The 16,860-nt window shown below is 37.7% G+C and overlaps 1 protein-coding gene across 2 annotated transcripts in view; it reads right to left on the bottom strand.

Moving 5' to 3' along the window:
* The window catches only part of SYT1 (synaptotagmin 1), a 328,980-nt gene that overhangs the window by 79,556 nt on the left and 232,564 nt on the right, over positions 1-16,860 (bottom strand). For both annotated transcript variants that reach the window (XM_016199415.2, XM_087814523.1), the window contains exon 7: positions 7,799-7,916. In XM_016199415.2, coding sequence (XP_016054901.1) covers positions 7,799-7,916 — 118 coding nt within the window. The remainder of the gene's footprint in view (positions 1-7,798; positions 7,917-16,860) is intronic.

The following is a 16,860-nucleotide window of genomic DNA, read 5'->3' on the forward strand; positions in this document are numbered from 1 at the left end:
GGGAATGGGATGGTTCAGGAGACCGCATTCTGTTTCATACTGCGTCATGCAAGTAGAGAAGTCTGCCAAAAGCCACAAGTGAAGTAGTTGTGTGATTCTGGGAGTATTCACAGGGGTTTATACATATGGAAATTTCTGCAGTCTTCAAGAAATCCTTGAAGCTTCCATTTCTAGCCTTATTAACACTGAGGACCTCATCTTGGTGTTTCACCTCCAGCTGGGGAATCCCTATTCTCCCACCTCGAAGGTGATGGTTTTTGGTGTTTTGGAAAGTGTTCTGCATTGGGAATCAGAAGGCCTGGGCTTCAGTCTCAGGTAGAGCACCTGCAAATCAGGTGACTTTGACTGTTAATACTAACAACAAAAGTGATGGCCAGTATTGAACCCCTCCTATGTGCCAGATATGGAGCAAGATGATATATGTACATTATCTAATGTCTCTAAATTTCAATTTTCTGAGACTATTGCCTTCAGAAATGACCTCAGAGGTCTATAATGAGAACTCCATGCATAAACCAAGTTAGAAAAGGATTCCTAAATTGTAAGGTAAGAAGGGTTAGGATTTGCTGGGTATGCTACATGGGTGTATGACAGAGGCAAAATCTTTCTGCATTGCAGTTTGAATTAACACATAGGAAAGAAAGAAATAGGCTGTTGGGGAGTAGTAATAAAAATTATTTTAAAAATGTTTTCCATTTCTTATTCTTTTCAGTTTTTAAAAAATCTTTGTTTTATTTGTTGTTTAATTCCATACCTTGTCTTAACTCACTTGTTGGGTATATGAAAAACATGGTCTACTGATATCATTTTGCTTGAATTGATTAGGCAATCTCATTAAACAAACTAATGAACGTTCTTTTTCCATTGAATCAAATAATTGGTTAAACTGTCCATTGGTTGCTTTCACATTTTGCATATTTAACCTAAGATTTGATTAAGTTACTAATAGAAAAAAAATTACAGCCCAGCTGGTATGGCTCAGTGGTTGAGCGTCGACCTATGAGACAGGGGGTCAAGTTTCAATTCCCGGTTGGGGCACATGCCCAGGTTTTGAGCTCTATTTCCAGTGAGGGATGTGCAGGAGGCAATCGATTAATGACTCACTCTCTCATCATTGATGTTTCTATCTCTCCCTCTCCTTTCCTCTCTCTGAAATCAATAAAAAATATTTAAAAAAAGAAAAAAAAGAAAAATTACGGCAATATTTAGTGAGCACTTAGATGTGACAGACCCAGTGCTTTTATTTATATCTCACAATGTTCTCTTATGGGAAGTACCCACTTTATAGATAATGCAACTGAGGCTAGAACACTTAAATAACTTGCCAATGTCATATTTCTAGTAGTGGCAGAGTGAGATTTAAACCTTGGCCAAACAACACACTTTGGTTCCAATTAACCAACCATTTCCAGCAAATGTAGTTTGGCATTTGAATTACCTGAAATGATCTCATTAGATAATTTTGGTCTCATAGGACATACATAGGCCAACTTACTTTGAGACAGACCATCCAAGTGCTTAAAGTCAGTTTAATGGTAAGTAGGTTAAACAAATTTGAAATGCAAGGCTTGTTTTTTTCAGGCCACAGCTCTATTGTAAATAATTCATTATTCATCCAGCAGCTATGCTCAGTGCTACCAGTCAGTGAGGGCACTGTGGGAGATATAAATACAGAGCACATTCTAGTGAGAGAGATGTGTGAAGTTTGAGGTGTATAAACAAACTGCCATTGGCATTTGAAAAAGGGAAAGATTTGTTCTATTGGAATGAATCAGAAAAGGCTTCATGGAGTCCCTCCACCTAAAATGTTCTCTCTCCCAGACACCCCATGGCTCACTCACTCATCTCTTTCCAGATTGTTGCTGAAATGTGACCCACTCAATAGGCTTTCTCTAACTCATTTACAACCACTCCCCAACGTTCCTTATCCTACTTCCTGCTGGGCTTTCTCAGTGGCACATTTCGGCATACTATGCACTTTACTTATTTATTGGCTTCCTGTCCATCTCCCCACATTAAAATGTAAGCTCCATGTGGGTATTTTTTTGGCTCTTTGTCCACTGATACAAATCTGGTTTCAAAAATACCTAACAAAAAGTAGGGACACAGTACACATTTGTTGAATGGATGGAAAAAATGAGACTTAAGCTGGGCCTGAAGAATGCATAGGCTTTACCTAGGTATTGTCGAAAGGAAGAGAATTCCAGGTAAAGAGAATGACTTAAGAATGGAGGCAGCATTGAAGGTATAAGGTGAACTGGAAGGCAGGCTGGGTGAGTACTAGACGTAGGCGATGACAGCACTGTTGGCATGGGAGTCAGGAATGGAGCCTGTGAGAATATACAAGGGCCCTGTGATAGTGTCTGGCTATTGAACTAAAGGGAAAGTAAAGGTCAAAGGTGCCTGAAGACATACCTCAGGATACCAGGTAGTAATCTGACAGGGAATTGTTCTTCTAGTTAAAAACTTCACTGAATTTTTTTCAGATATAGGCACACTACATCCCTTGCCCCCCCATCCCTTTTTTTTTTTTTTTTTAGGTTTAAATACATCACATTTATCATCATTACAAAGCTCAAATGATCACATGTTTGCCAGTGGAAGCCTCTTCAAGTTGGCTCCTTAGTCTTTAGACATGGCCCCACTAGTCTTTGATAGCTTCCTTGCTTTCTGGAATAATGGATGCTTTAGGCTTGTCTTGAACACTTCCTGTGCCACACCTGGAATCTCCCATTTCTCTAATGTGCCCCAGGTTCTTTTGGTGAGAAATGATCCTTTCAAACCATGTCTGGTGCTAAGGATGCCCATGGCTACTTGATCAGTCTGTTTCTAGGCCTTTGCAGTAGACAGAGCTAGGAAAGGTATGTGTATAGACACATACATACATATATGCATGTATTTTGCATCTTAGGCATATTAAGTACTCTTTACATTTTTAGAGGAAGCTTCATTGCTTTAAATCTGCTCTGTTATGCTATTAGGCAATGAAAGCAGTAAGTTATTAAATGAGGTCTTAGTGACATGAAAGAATTAGTGCAGCTTCCTCAGGCAACTCACTTATAAAGAGGCACCAGGAGAATTTCATTAACAAATTACTTCAGTAAGTAGAGACTCAGCTTTAGCATTTTTTTTTTTTTTTTAATACTTTAGAACACCAATTTTCAACCTTTTTCATCTCATGGCACACATAAACTAATTACTAAAAATCTATTTTAGTAATTATATTTTTTGCCGATCTGACAAAAATAGGTATAATTTTGATTCACTCACACTGGACAACTATTGTTGTGTTGGCTGTTGTCATTTTTTAATTTGACAGTCTAAGAAGAGGTCAGTGCCCTTGACTAAATAGTTAAGTATTGTATGTTTTAAAAATTCTTCCATAGACACTCTCCTGGGACCAAACTGGAATTACAACCAAAATATAGAAAAACCATACTGAATAATGAACTGCAATAGAAGATGAGCTGGAGAGCACCCTCATAACCAAGGGCAAAAACTGGAGACAGTATAGAGACTGGTAGGGAGTGCGGAGGTTAAAGAGGGCTGGCTGGGCTCCCACAGGCAGCAGCTGAAGCTCTGGAGGGATATCTCAGTTGTGGGGGGTTCCCACTGAGGACTCTGGAGCCTAAACCCCAGACTGGGCTTCCCAGCCCAGAGCTGAGAAAGGTATGCACATAACATCTGGCTTGAAAAGCAGCCTGGCTTCTGTCTGCCAGGAGGAGAGAACTGGAAATGCAGGCGCCCTCTTAAAGAGCCAATGCACAAAGTTTCATGAGCAGCCACTCACCTTGGGCTCCAGCAGAAGGAGGAAAAAGTGGACTGGAGCCGTGTGAGGAAAATCTGGGGTTGTGGGCTCTGGAGATTGAGATCAGAAGGCACCCCTCTGGATTCCTGTCCTGAGTCATTCCTCCACACTGCAGAGGACATCTCTCTTAGGCAGATAATTTGCTGCTTTTGCCTGGGGACAGGGGGGAGGGAGGGAGGAAGCAATTGCTCCACCCTGTGTAGTTTCTACAACTAGAGGCTCATTAAGAGAATCAGATTAATCAGCCTGCAGGCAGAGGCAGACCTCAGAGTGCTTTGAATCTGTGCCTGATCTGCTTCTGGACCCAGGCCTTGGAAAAGCAGACTTTGGTGTGCATCTTGGTCCTGTCCAAGCACACCCAACCCCAACAGAAGGGACCTCAAGCCTTGGGTTGTTGATAGCCCCAAACAGGGTACTCAGGGCCAGTCACAAACAGTGTCTGACATTGGCCTGAACCAGAGACCCTCCAAAGAGACAGAGTCCTAGCAGATCTACCTAATACATAGAAAGAAACCCAAACAGGCCGCCAAAATGGGGAGACAAAAAACAAGCCCCAAATGAAAGGACAAGAGATGTCTCCAGAAAAAGAGCTAAATGAAATGGAGATAAGCAATCTCTCAGATATAGAGTTCAGAATACTGATTGTAAGGATGCTCAACAGCATGAAAAAAGATATGGAAACTACAAAGGAAATGAAGAATGACATAGTAGAAATGAACACATTGGAAACAGCACCATTAGAGGAAGCTGAGGATCAGATCAGTGAAATAGAAGACAGGGTAGAAAAAAATCAGAGATCCAAAAAGAAGAAAAAATTAAACAGGACAGTCTAAGGGTGCTGTGGGACAACATGAAATGTAACAATAGTCACATCATAGGAATGCCAGAAGAGGTCAAAAGTAAGCAAGGGTTAGAGAACCTGTTTGAAGAAATAATGGCAGAAAACTTCCCTAACCTGGTGAAAGAAAAAGACACAAGTTCAGAAAGTACAGAGAGTCCCAAGCAAGAAGAATCCCAAGAGGCCCACACGCAGACACATAATTATAATGCCAAAAATTCAAGACATAATATTAAAGGCAGCAAGAGAAGAACAATCTGTTACCTACAAGAGAGCTCCCATAAGTTTGTCAGGTGACTTCTCATCAGAAACTATAGGCCAGAAGGGAATGGCATGAAGTATTCAAGGTAATGCAAAACAAGGATCTGAAACCAAGACTACTCTATCCAGCAAGGCTATCATTCAAAAATAGATGGTGGAATACAGAGCTTCCCAGACCAAAAAAAGCTAAAGGGGTTTATCACCACCAAACCAGCATTACAGGAAATGTTAAAGGACCTGCTGTAATAATAAGAGATAGAGAAACATAGGCATAAAGATTTAAAATGGCAATAAATAAGGACTTATCAATAATAACCTTGAGGACATTAAGGGAGAGATCAACAGCAATACAGTCATAGTCCTGGACTTCAACACCCCACTGACTTCATGGGATAGATGTTCTAGACAAAAAGTCAACACAAACAGTGACTCAAAATGGCACACTAGATCAGATGGATTGAATTGATATTTACAGAACATTTCACCCCAAAGCTGCAGAATATACATTCCTCTCAAGTGCACATGGATCATGCTCAAAGGTAGACCACATGTTAGGACACAAAACAAGTCTCCACAAGTTCAAGAAGATTGAAATATCAAGTATCTCAGATCACAAGGGCATGAAATTAGAAATCAACTACAGTAAAAACACTCAAAAACATTCAAACCACATGGAGGCTAAATAGCATGTTATTAAACAATGAATGGGTTACCAATAAGATCAAGAAAAAAATCACAATCTTCCTGGAAACAAATGAACACAAAACAACCCAAAATCTATGGGACACAGGGAAAGCAGTCCTAAGGGAAGTTCATAGCACTACCAGCCTACCTCAAAAAGCAAGAAAAATTTTTAGTAAACTAACCCTACAACTTAAAGAATTAGAGTTCCCCTGTGAAGCCTTCCAGACCAGGGCTTTTGTTTGCTGGGAGTTTTTTTTTTTATTACTGCTTCGATTTCATCAGTTGTTATTGGCCTATTCAGGTTTTCTTTCTGATTCAGTTTTACATGATCTCACTCATATGTGGAATCTAATAAACAAAATAGACTGAGGAACAGAATAGATCCAGAGACACAGAAGCATAGAACAGACTGATGAATCTCAATGGGAAGGTGGGGATGGGGGAGTGGGTGGGGAGAGATTAATCAAAGAATTTATATGCATATATGGTGATGAAGACCGGGCGGGGGGGGGGGGGGGGGCTCGGATGCAGGATGGAGGAATCAATGGGGAAAAGAAAGATATCTATAATACTTTCAAAAATAAAGATAAATTTAAAAAAATTCCATTAATGTGGAAATAAGTTTAGATGTAGCTTTAGATGTAGCTTTCAATCTTTATGTCCCACTAAACATAAAACACATACATTTAAATGTAGATTTTTGTGTTACAGGTCATTTATAAAAGGGTAAGCCTTTGGAATATTATTAAATTTGACCAAAAAAAAAAAAAAAAAAATCCTTGCACACACCAGTTGAAAATTGGTGCTTTAGAATATAAAATCACCAGGCTGCATTAGGGTGACCTTTTGAAGTTTACAATATTTTTATTGGAGAAATCCCCGAGTAACCAATACTGCTAGTTCTAGTGTCACAGTTGGAAACAATGACAACTATAGTCTATGGAAACCTTGTTGCATATCAAGAAAATTTCTCACACTGTAATAATTTACTGGAAAATTACATATAATTGATTTAATCACATAGAAGAAAAAAATTAAAGTGTGGAAATGACAATCCTTGAGCTGACTTTGCTTTTGAGCAAGAGTATACTACTTTACTCACCTTTTTTAAAAAACTAAGGATGGGTTTTACAGAACTTTAAATCCAAAACTTTTTCATCCCCAATATAAGTTATAGAAAATAAATGAATTACCATGGGGATTCATCCTCAGACAGATTTTATTGTTTACATATATTTGAAGGGCAGAATCTTTAATAAAACAGTATTTTAAAAAACTATGCTAGGCTATCAAACCTAATAAATCTCAGATAAAAGACTGTATTTTATATGATGGGTGAACTTTGACCAAAAAATCTCCCCGCAAAACCCCAAAACTCAACAAAATTATAATTGGTCATAGGCATTGCTTTCTATTTTTAAATTATTTATTAAAATCATATATATATATATTTAATTTTTTAATCCCCACCTGAAGATCTTTTTTCCATTGATTTTTAGAGAGTGGGAAGAAAAGGGGGGGGAGAGAGAGAGAGAGAGACGGAGAGACAGATTTGTTGCCTTCCATATGGGCCCCAGTACCTGGGATCAAACCTGCAACTAAGGTGCATGCCCTTGACTGGGAATCAAACCATGATCCGTGGGGTCTGCAGGCCAATGCTCTAACTACTGAGCCAAACCAGCCAGGGTGTGTGTTTGTGTGTGTATTTTTAAATATTTTGTGTTATTTTAGAGAGAGAGAGACAGACAGACAGAAACATTGATGTGTAAGCAGAACATCGATCTACTGCCTCCTGCAAGCCCCCTACAGGGGATTGAGCCCACAACAGGGGCATATGGCCTGACTGGGAATCCAACCAGCAACCTTTCGGTACATGGGACGATGCCCAACCAACCGAGCCACACCAGCCAGGGCAGCCTTGCCTTTCAGAAGAGACGCAAACAATTTCAGCTCTCAATGGTATAGAACCGACAATTGATACTTTTGCTATGAAGGAGGAAAATAGATTTCATCTTCTGTGCCAATTCCAATAAATTAAGAGTGGCTCCCTGGGGTACTGTGTTGGGATGAATTCCGAGAGTGCTTCCAGCCTCCGCAGGAAAGAGAACAGTGATCCATTAAGGACTGGGGAGTCACAGCATGTGTGCTATGCACTTGGTAACCATGATGAAACAGCATTTAAAAAAAAATAAACATCACAGACTTACCAGATAAGCCACCCACATCCATCTTCTTCAGGTTCTTTGCCTCCAGAATGACAACAGTCAGTTTGCCAGCAGTAGGTACATAGCGAAGGGAGAAGCAGATATCACCCAGTTTCTCTTGCTACAAAAACCAATACACAAGTATAAGCAACTTTTCAGATAATGAGGAATATAGTTTGTACATATACATTGTAAATTCCTCAGAAGGAGGATTATGACCATTAGAATTGGAAAACTCTTAGGTTCATTGGCATTTACCCAGTGGTCTTTCATTCACTAAGGTATCATCAAGGGTAACTGCAACCCATTTCCGTTTTTAAGCAGCTCACTTATATACTTGACCACACATCAAACTAGATCCATAATTCGACGGTTCAGGAAATGAGACCAAGGCGACTTTTTTAGAGACTCCACTCTGAATAGCACTGCAGCACTCTTGGCAAACTTCATAACTTTATTAAATATCTTTGAAAGGAGCCAGGCACTTTTTAGTAAAATCATCCCTAACCTAAATTTTATTCTCTTTACACCTCAAATAGGATTGTTTAATACGTTATGTTTAGATTTTTGGGAAAAAGACTTATTTGTGTTCCACTAAATTCTATCTATTGATGAGAAATTCTGAATTTCTAGTGGCTGACAGGCAACAAAGTAAGTTTTTGCACTTTCATTTTTACTCATTTCAAGTGAGGTCTAACTTTCTTTTCCTTAATATTTGTAAAAATCTAAATCCTAATATTTGTAAAAATCTGAGTGGCAGGTTGGAAAACAAAACATAGTAATACAAAACAAAGCATCCCAGAGCCCCTCACCTTATTTCATTAATACTGTATTTTAGGCCCAAAGCACACTCGCCAATTCGGTACCCAAGCATTTCTGAACAAATGAGTCAGAGTTTGAGAAGATGGTAATAGAACTTTTTATTTCAGAAAGGACTGCTACCTACCTGTTCTCACACCTTAAGTGTCTTACTGTTTGGTATAACTAAGAACTATGGTATTAGAACTTTTGCATTCATATTTATAAGCATGAGAGAGACAGGGTGGGAGGTGCTGGAGGATCTAGACCGCTTTCTGATATAGGGAATTAGGTATATGGCAAATTAGGGTTTATTACCTCCCACCCCAAAGTGAATCCTGATTCCAAAGAAGGTAGTGTTTGTGTCAGATTTCTGAAGATATACTTAAAAAAATTATCTTTATTGTTGAAAGCATTACAGATGTCCCTCTTTTTCCCCCTTTTTCCCCCATTGATCCCCTCCACCCCGCATCCACCCCACCCTCAGGCCTTCCCCAGGCCAATGTCTGTGTCCATGGGTTATGCATATATGCATGTAAGTTCTTTCATTAATCTCTCCCCACCCACTCCCCCATCCCCACCTTCCCTCTGAGATTTGTCAGTCTGTTCCATACTTTTATGTCTCTGGATCTATTTTGTCCATCAATTTATTTAGTTTATTATATTCCACATGTGAGTGAAATCATGTGGTACTTGTTTTTCTCTGACTGGCTTATTTTGCTTAGCATAATACTCTCCTGTTCCATCCAAGTTGTCCCAAAGGTTAAGAGATCCTTCTTTATTTTACACAGCATTCCATGGTGTAAATATTTCACAGGTTTTTTTATCCACTCATCTACTGATGGGCATTTGGACTGCTTCCAGATCTTAGCTATTGTAAATTGTGCTGCTATGAACATAGGGGTGCATATATTCTTTCTTATTGGTGTTTCAGGTTTCTTAGGATATATTCCTAGAAGGGGGCTCACTGGGTCAAATGGCAGCTCAATTTTTAACTTTTTGAGGAAACTCCATACTACTTTCCATAGTGGTTGCACCAGTCTGCATTCCCACCAGCAGTGTACCAGGGCTCCCCTTTCTCCACACCCTCAACAGCACTTGTTTGTTGACTTGTTGATATACTTCTAATGTAGGAATGAGGTACAGAAGGCCATATCTTCAGGTCCTCTCATGTTATACTTTTATTATGACTATATTTGGCTTTATCTATAACTTCATAAATATTAAATCAGCTAGAGTCTCCAGTGTGGAGATATCTGCCTAGATCTAAGTTAACAATTTAAGGAAATGTAATTCTTTTACAGGGTACTCATTATATCTGCCTTTAAAAGAGAAAAGCATATCTACCTGGTCTATGCTTTATCTATAGTTGAGAAGTAATATATATATATTTAAATATATCTTTATTGATCTCAGAGAGAGGAAAGGAGAGGGAGAGAGAGATAGAAACATCAATGATAAGAGAGTCAGTCATTGATCGAGCCCACAACCTGGGCATGTACCCTGACCAGGAATTGAACCCTGATCGCCTGGATCCTAGGTCGACGCTCAACCACTGAGCCACGCCCGGCGGGGCAAGAAGTAATATATTGAGTGTGTGTGTGTGTGTGTGTGTGTGTGAGAGAGTAGTGCTTTTTCTGCTTAAGTAATGCTTTTACTGAAAATATCAATATATGTGTTTATAGCCCCAATTCTTTCATTCCTTGAGTCCTCATAGCATCTTACCTATACATCTCTTATGTTACTAGGGACTTATTTTTTGTAGCCTTATGCCCACATCTTAGTTTTCCCACATGACTGTAGACTCCTTGAAGACAGGGCCCCTGTCTGAGTTATTTCCTACACATTTCCAAAAAGCAAATAAGTGACAATTTTAGATAATACCCTCATTTTGAGTTATCTAGGTCATAGCTCACTTCCATCAGTGTAGGTAATAGTTACTTCTAATGTGCTAAATTCTCCTGAAGTGCCTACTCACCTCTACAAATTAATTTACACATCAGAAGAATCTAGTGGAATAAATTACTTTTCATAGTCTTTGAAAATACAGAATGAGAGTCAGTATCATAGAAATTAATACAAAGTATAGACAAATTTATCTGACCCTTATGAGATAAGAGAGATGTAAATGAACAAAATTGCTGTTCCAAAACACTCATTAGGAGGTGGGTTCTTTTTGTTGGATTCTGTTTTTTCACTACAATACCCTCCCTGGGGAGCTCACTCTGTTGCAGAACCAGGTTACTGCAGCAGTTCTAATTAGGCATTTTAGACATGACTCTTCTGTCTTAAGTGACACCGGTCTTTATGGTCCATAATTTAATTCCACAGTTAATTTATGGGCACCTCAATTGTTTTAAACAGAGAAATGTCACAACTTGCCTATTATTTTCTAGTATCTTTTTATTCAATTTTATGATACATAGGAAATTTTAAAGATTTTACATAATATTTAGCTTTCGAAGAGAGCAGTTATGGAGTTTGAAAAACCACACCTCAAGTAGAAGAAATGTGTGAAGTTTTCTGTAATTTTAAAGCTATAGGATAGAGGAAGAGTTTTTTTTTAAAAAAGAAAATATCAAAATGGAAACTTTGGGAGAAAGGTAAATATGGAAAAGTGCTTAAAAACCACCCTTTATAGGTGTGCATTTAACTACTTTAGAGACTTGACATGTAAAATTTCATTTGCTCATAAAATTAGCATAATTGGTATGCCAAATTAAGTATGTATTTTATACTAACCAATTGAAGTTACTTTACAGTGTTCTTAAATTTTATTACTTCTGGATCTATAGGCCATTTGAAAGCTAGTCACTGTTTATTCTGGAATTTGTGTTCTTTTTGGCGCCAACCAGGTAGATAGAAAAAAACTCATTTTCTAGGAAGAGGCAAGGAAAATACCCAATTTTTATGAAACTTTATCTTGTTCATTAAATTTTCTGAGTTGTAATTATCTGAGATATAGGTATATTTTTAATTCTTTAAAAATCAGTTTTAATAATTCTCTGAAATGAAAAGTTTGAAAGTGGGGGCAACTTTCTTCTATTACATTCTGGTTTTACCCTTGATTAATTGTTTTAGGACATTTAATTTGATGGAGATGTATTCCTGTCTCTAGAATCTGGTTCTAGCATGTGAAGGTTTTACTGTATCTCTTGTTATCTACATTAGAAGATTTGGAAAGATCTGATAATTTCATTGGACATTTTCACATCAAACTCTTATATCATTGTTTTCACATGTCAATTTGGAAGAAAGATGATTGCATAGTAATATATAAAGATTTAATATTAAAAATCTTATCTATCGCTAAAATTTTAAAAACCAGATTTTTCTAAATTTTAAAAATGTTTCCTTTAGCAGGGTTATGGTGATGGAAGACAAAAGTGGTTCTTGGAAAATTTATGTAGAAAGGTGATTCCCAAATCTACATCTCAGATCTGTACTGCTCCTTGACTATTCTGTGTAGTTTTTTCCACAATACCCCTGGGAAGTAGGTACTTTTGTGTCCATTTTATAAATGAAAACTTTGAGACTCAGAGGTTCCATAAGTTTCCATAGGTGTCTCAGAGTGGAGCTGAAGCAAGGGCCTTTGACTCAAAATCATGAGTTGTCTTTACCATCAGGAGTGATAAACCAGTATTCCAACTGACCACTCATTCCATTCTCACTGTTATTTTAGCCCTATCATAAAACTATAAATGAAAACATTTCTGGAAGTACAGTTTTCATAAGATAATTTCAAGACCGTGTAGAGTTGTAGCCGACAGATGAGTGCTTTTGCTGTGATTATCTCATGAAGGGGCCTTATTACTATTAGGAATTTCAGCTTTATGTATAATTTATTTCAGTCAATTACCTTGATCACTAGGTGGAAACCACCAGTTAGTGTTAGAAAGTTCCAACTGTGAGATTTAGAGAAATTAACCTGCTCTTTTCGAATGTGGCGCTGACAATCAGAAAGCACCTTTGTTCTGAGCTGCTTGATAATTCCATGATTTTTTTAAAGCAGCCACTAAATAGAGTAGACACAAATTAATGATTCAATAAAAGACTACAGCAATATCTTTCCTTTTTGAAAAGCATTATAGATATTAGAACAGAGGTCATATCTAATGGATAAACAAAGTTTGATTTAAAATGAATATTTATTTGATGGCTTCTATAATACCATGTGCCATTTTATATGTAAAAAGACAGGTTCATTTAATGACCTTTTCAAATGAGGCACATGTTTTTTGAAATGCCGTACTTTTGAATGAGTTTTTGAAAGGCATTTGAATTGACTTAATGCTGTACCACTTAAAAAAGACATATTCTATTTATATTAATCTTAGGATTTTTCTGTGTTAAGTTGGTGATAGATTCTGAGTAGAGGATTTTTATGTGTGGTTGGGAATCTATTTAGAGGTGACAAGTACTAAATGGCATTCCCATAATCTTTCAAAATGAAAACTCAGACTATGCATATTCTCCATTTGTAAAAATACTAAGATGTTATTTGTTTATAAGAAGGAGAGTGTCAGGTTTTTAATTTTAATAACAAAAAGAGGCTTTAACTATGTCCTTTGTGTGGTAGTGTATTTCAAATTCATTTTATTCCCACAACTCCTTTCATAGCCCTGAAGTATCTGCCAAATCGGTATTTACATCTAATGGTCCAGATGGTCACAGCGTGAAATGCTGCTGTGGATGCACTGAGGCTAAAATGACTGAATCTGGCCTAGTGTACAAGTGTATAGTAAATTGTTCAGGTGAATGAGATAATATGTTATACCTTGGAATACCTATTTTTACTATATAATCCATTAACTTTGTATTCATTCAATTATTCATTTCTTAGTGAACAACTGCCGAGTTCCACCATGGACTTCTCCAGGTTCTAGACTCCATCATGCCTAGGTGAATAACATGACTTTAAGGTCTTCAGGATATAGTGGAGAGACAGACTTAGATAGATAATAACAATATTATGTGTTAACTGTACCGTGTAGGTGGGACAAATGCTATGGGAGCCAAGAGGAGAAGGTTGAAACTTTGCAGGGTCTGGTAAGCTAACTGAAAAGGGGAGGACATCAGTTGGAGATTTATACCCTTTCTTATCAACTTCTCCAGCCACCTCAAATGCCTGTTCTTTGTAAAATCAATGAGCTTGCCGTGCAAATGTATCTTTAAGACAAGTCTCTAGCTCCCCTCTTTCAACCAGAACTAGCATGTATGGGGGTTTGGTGTCATGACATTGGTCCTGGAAGAGCCAATATCTGAGCTGAGATGTGAAGGTTCACCAGGAAGAGTCAACGTGAGCCCAGCGAAGAAGAGCAAGAATGTTCTAGGCACAAGAGTGTATATGCAAAGCCCCTAAGACCTTAAGCCAAGTTAGTCTTCTATAAGCATAACATTCATGTTATTAAATTAAACATGAATTTCTTTTTATGATTCTGATCTTCAAAATTCCTTCATGATATCTTTAACTTCTATTTTATTAAAAGATACAATGCAGTCCTTTTAGAAATAACAATTAACATCAGAAAAGTGGATATTCTGAAGTGATCAAAATAAGAATGATGAAAATAGAAAATCAAAATGCCTATTAAAAAGTAACAGTAAACAATAAAGATGAAACTGAAAAGAAAAAAAAAGTAACTGTCAGCCCAGCTGGGTATGGTGCAGTGGCTGAGCAATGACCTAGAATCCAGGAGATCAAGGTTCGATTCCCAGACAGGGCACATGCCTGGGTTGCAGGCTTGATCCCCAGTCGGGGCCTGTAGGAGGCACCTGATTGATGATGACTCTCTCATCGTTGATGTTTCTATCTCTCCCTCTCCCTTCCTCTCTCTGAAATCAATAAAGATATATTATAAAAAAACAAACAGTCAAGTGCAGAATAGAATGGTAGGATGAACACTGGAATGAGACATGGGCATTACCTCACTATTTCTTCATTAAACATATTTATTGGGCATTTCCTATGTGCCAGGCACTGTTCTAGGCACTGGGATGCAATAAAGCATTCAAAAATCAATGAACTAAATAAACATAGTAAACTATAAGGCAAAGTAAAGTAGTTAGAAGGGTGCTTTGCGCATAAAATGTGCTATATGAGTGTTTGCTATTATAACAAAAATCCTGTTTGAACCACCCTCTTCTCTAGATAGTTCAAATTCCTCTACTTTTTATAACCAAACTTCTTGAATGAACTGGCTACAATCATTGTCCCTATTACATATGTTCTACTGATTTCTCTTTCCATCATTTTATTGAAATGGTTTCTGTTAAGGTTTCAAATGACATCCATGTTAGTAAGCCAAATATTTTTCAGGTCTCATTGACCTGAACTCTCAGCAGAATTTGTTGACTTCCCTCTCTCTTTTGGATTCTGTAAGACAATGCTTTCTTGATTTATCTGCCTTTGGCCACTCAGTCTTGTCCTCCTTTCTCAAGGTTTAGTCCAAGCCCATTTCTTTTCTTCATAAACTGATATTATCCCAGTCTATGGCTTGAGTTACAATCCAGAAGGTTTTTCCAAGTGTGTATCTTCAGTTTAGACTTTTTATCTGTTCTCCAGACTCAGACGTTTAACTGCCTGCTTGTCATTTCCACATTAGAATATTTCATACACATTTTAGACTCAAATGCTGTAAGCTGAATTCATTATCCTCCTCAAAAACCTGGTTCATTCTATTTCAGTGATTGGTACCAGTGTCGAACTAGCACTCAAGCCAGAAAACTGGGAATTATCATTGACCTTTGACTTCTTTAGAGCTCTGATTTAATCTATTGGAAATCTTTCAAATGGGTCTACTTTTTTCCATCCATCCAATAAATCTCTAATATCCCAACATTAGAATATTCACCACTCTAATTCAATAACCTGTCATCTGGATTATTCCAATAGTCTCTTAGTTGGTCTCCTTAAATTTACTTTTGAAGTACAGTGGGCAGTCATCTTTTAAGTAACAAATCTACTTACGATCCTCAAGTAGGTCTTCTGTCTCTCTAGGGATAAAGACCCAGGTCTTTACCATGTTATAATATTTTTCTAGGCTTGGTTCTGGCTTACTCCTCAGCCTCACCTCATGCCATTTGCCCCCTCTGTGCTCTAGCCACATCAGTTTTCTTCATATCATTAAATATGTCATGTTAACTGCATTCATCTTTAATGTCACACTTCAAAGATCATTTATTTAGAGGACACTTCCCTGAATCACCAGACTAAATAATGTCCTTCTTGTATATTCCTTAGTTGCCCCTGTACTCTTCTTTTGAACTATTGATTATAGTAATAATGTATTATTATCATGTACAATAATTATAATCATGTATAGTATTGTTTATATGCATAGTACCTGGCACAAAGGAGATGATTAGTACACTGTTATTGAACTAAAGAATGAGTGCTCAACTCTGGCAGAGACTACTAGAGAAGCGATGTGCACCACTTCCAGACTTAATCCCCTCAGACTCCTACCTATGATCTTTTCTCTCTCCTATGACTCTGACAATGACCTTACAATGACCTTGGAAGCCACATGCTGGGGATGGGAGAGGTTCAATCAACAAGGATCCCTGATTGGCTCCTGAAAAGTAGAGCCCTATCTACCAATGTGGAACCACCTTGTATTACAGAGTGAGCAAGAAATAAATTTCATTTATTGAACCATCACAACTGGGTCTATTTGTTACTGTACCAAGCATAGTCTGACATAATGAACACAAATAAGAGAATAAATTCTAAATGTTTTTTTCAAAAGTATGATTAGTGATCCATTTCATTTTCATTAGAAAATAAGCCACATTTAGCCTATTACTTCACAAATTCAGTTTCCCAAACCCTTATCTTGTTTTCAGTATGTCAGTCATGGTGCAAGGTACTGGGAACAAAGGATGATTAAAACTTGTTCTTGCCCTTAAGAAACTTATTCTATGCTGGGAATAACAGGCATAGAAACAAAATTTCAACATGAAATGGTAAGTGCGATTATAGAAACATATACTATGAGGACCACTAGAGGGAAGGTAGAGAAACTTGTGGTTAATTTCATGCATGTAAATTTTGAGTGGAGGGTAGGGGAATGTGAACTGGAAAGTGAGTCCCAAAAATGTCCTTGTCAAGATTCCTTCTGCTGTAGTGTGTGGTGTTGCCTGGAATCCCACCATTGATTCCCTTTCGCTAAAACTCGATCTCTAGGAGGCCTTTAAAATAATATGAAATACTGTTTTGCCCCCTAGTAGACAGCATGGCACTCCATCATGGTATTCAATTTTAG

The sequence above is a fragment of the Miniopterus natalensis genome, chromosome 2 (assembly GCF_054644295.1).
Source record: "Miniopterus natalensis isolate mMinNat1 chromosome 2, mMinNat1.hap1, whole genome shotgun sequence".
NCBI lineage: Eukaryota > Metazoa > Chordata > Mammalia > Chiroptera > Miniopteridae > Miniopterus > Miniopterus natalensis.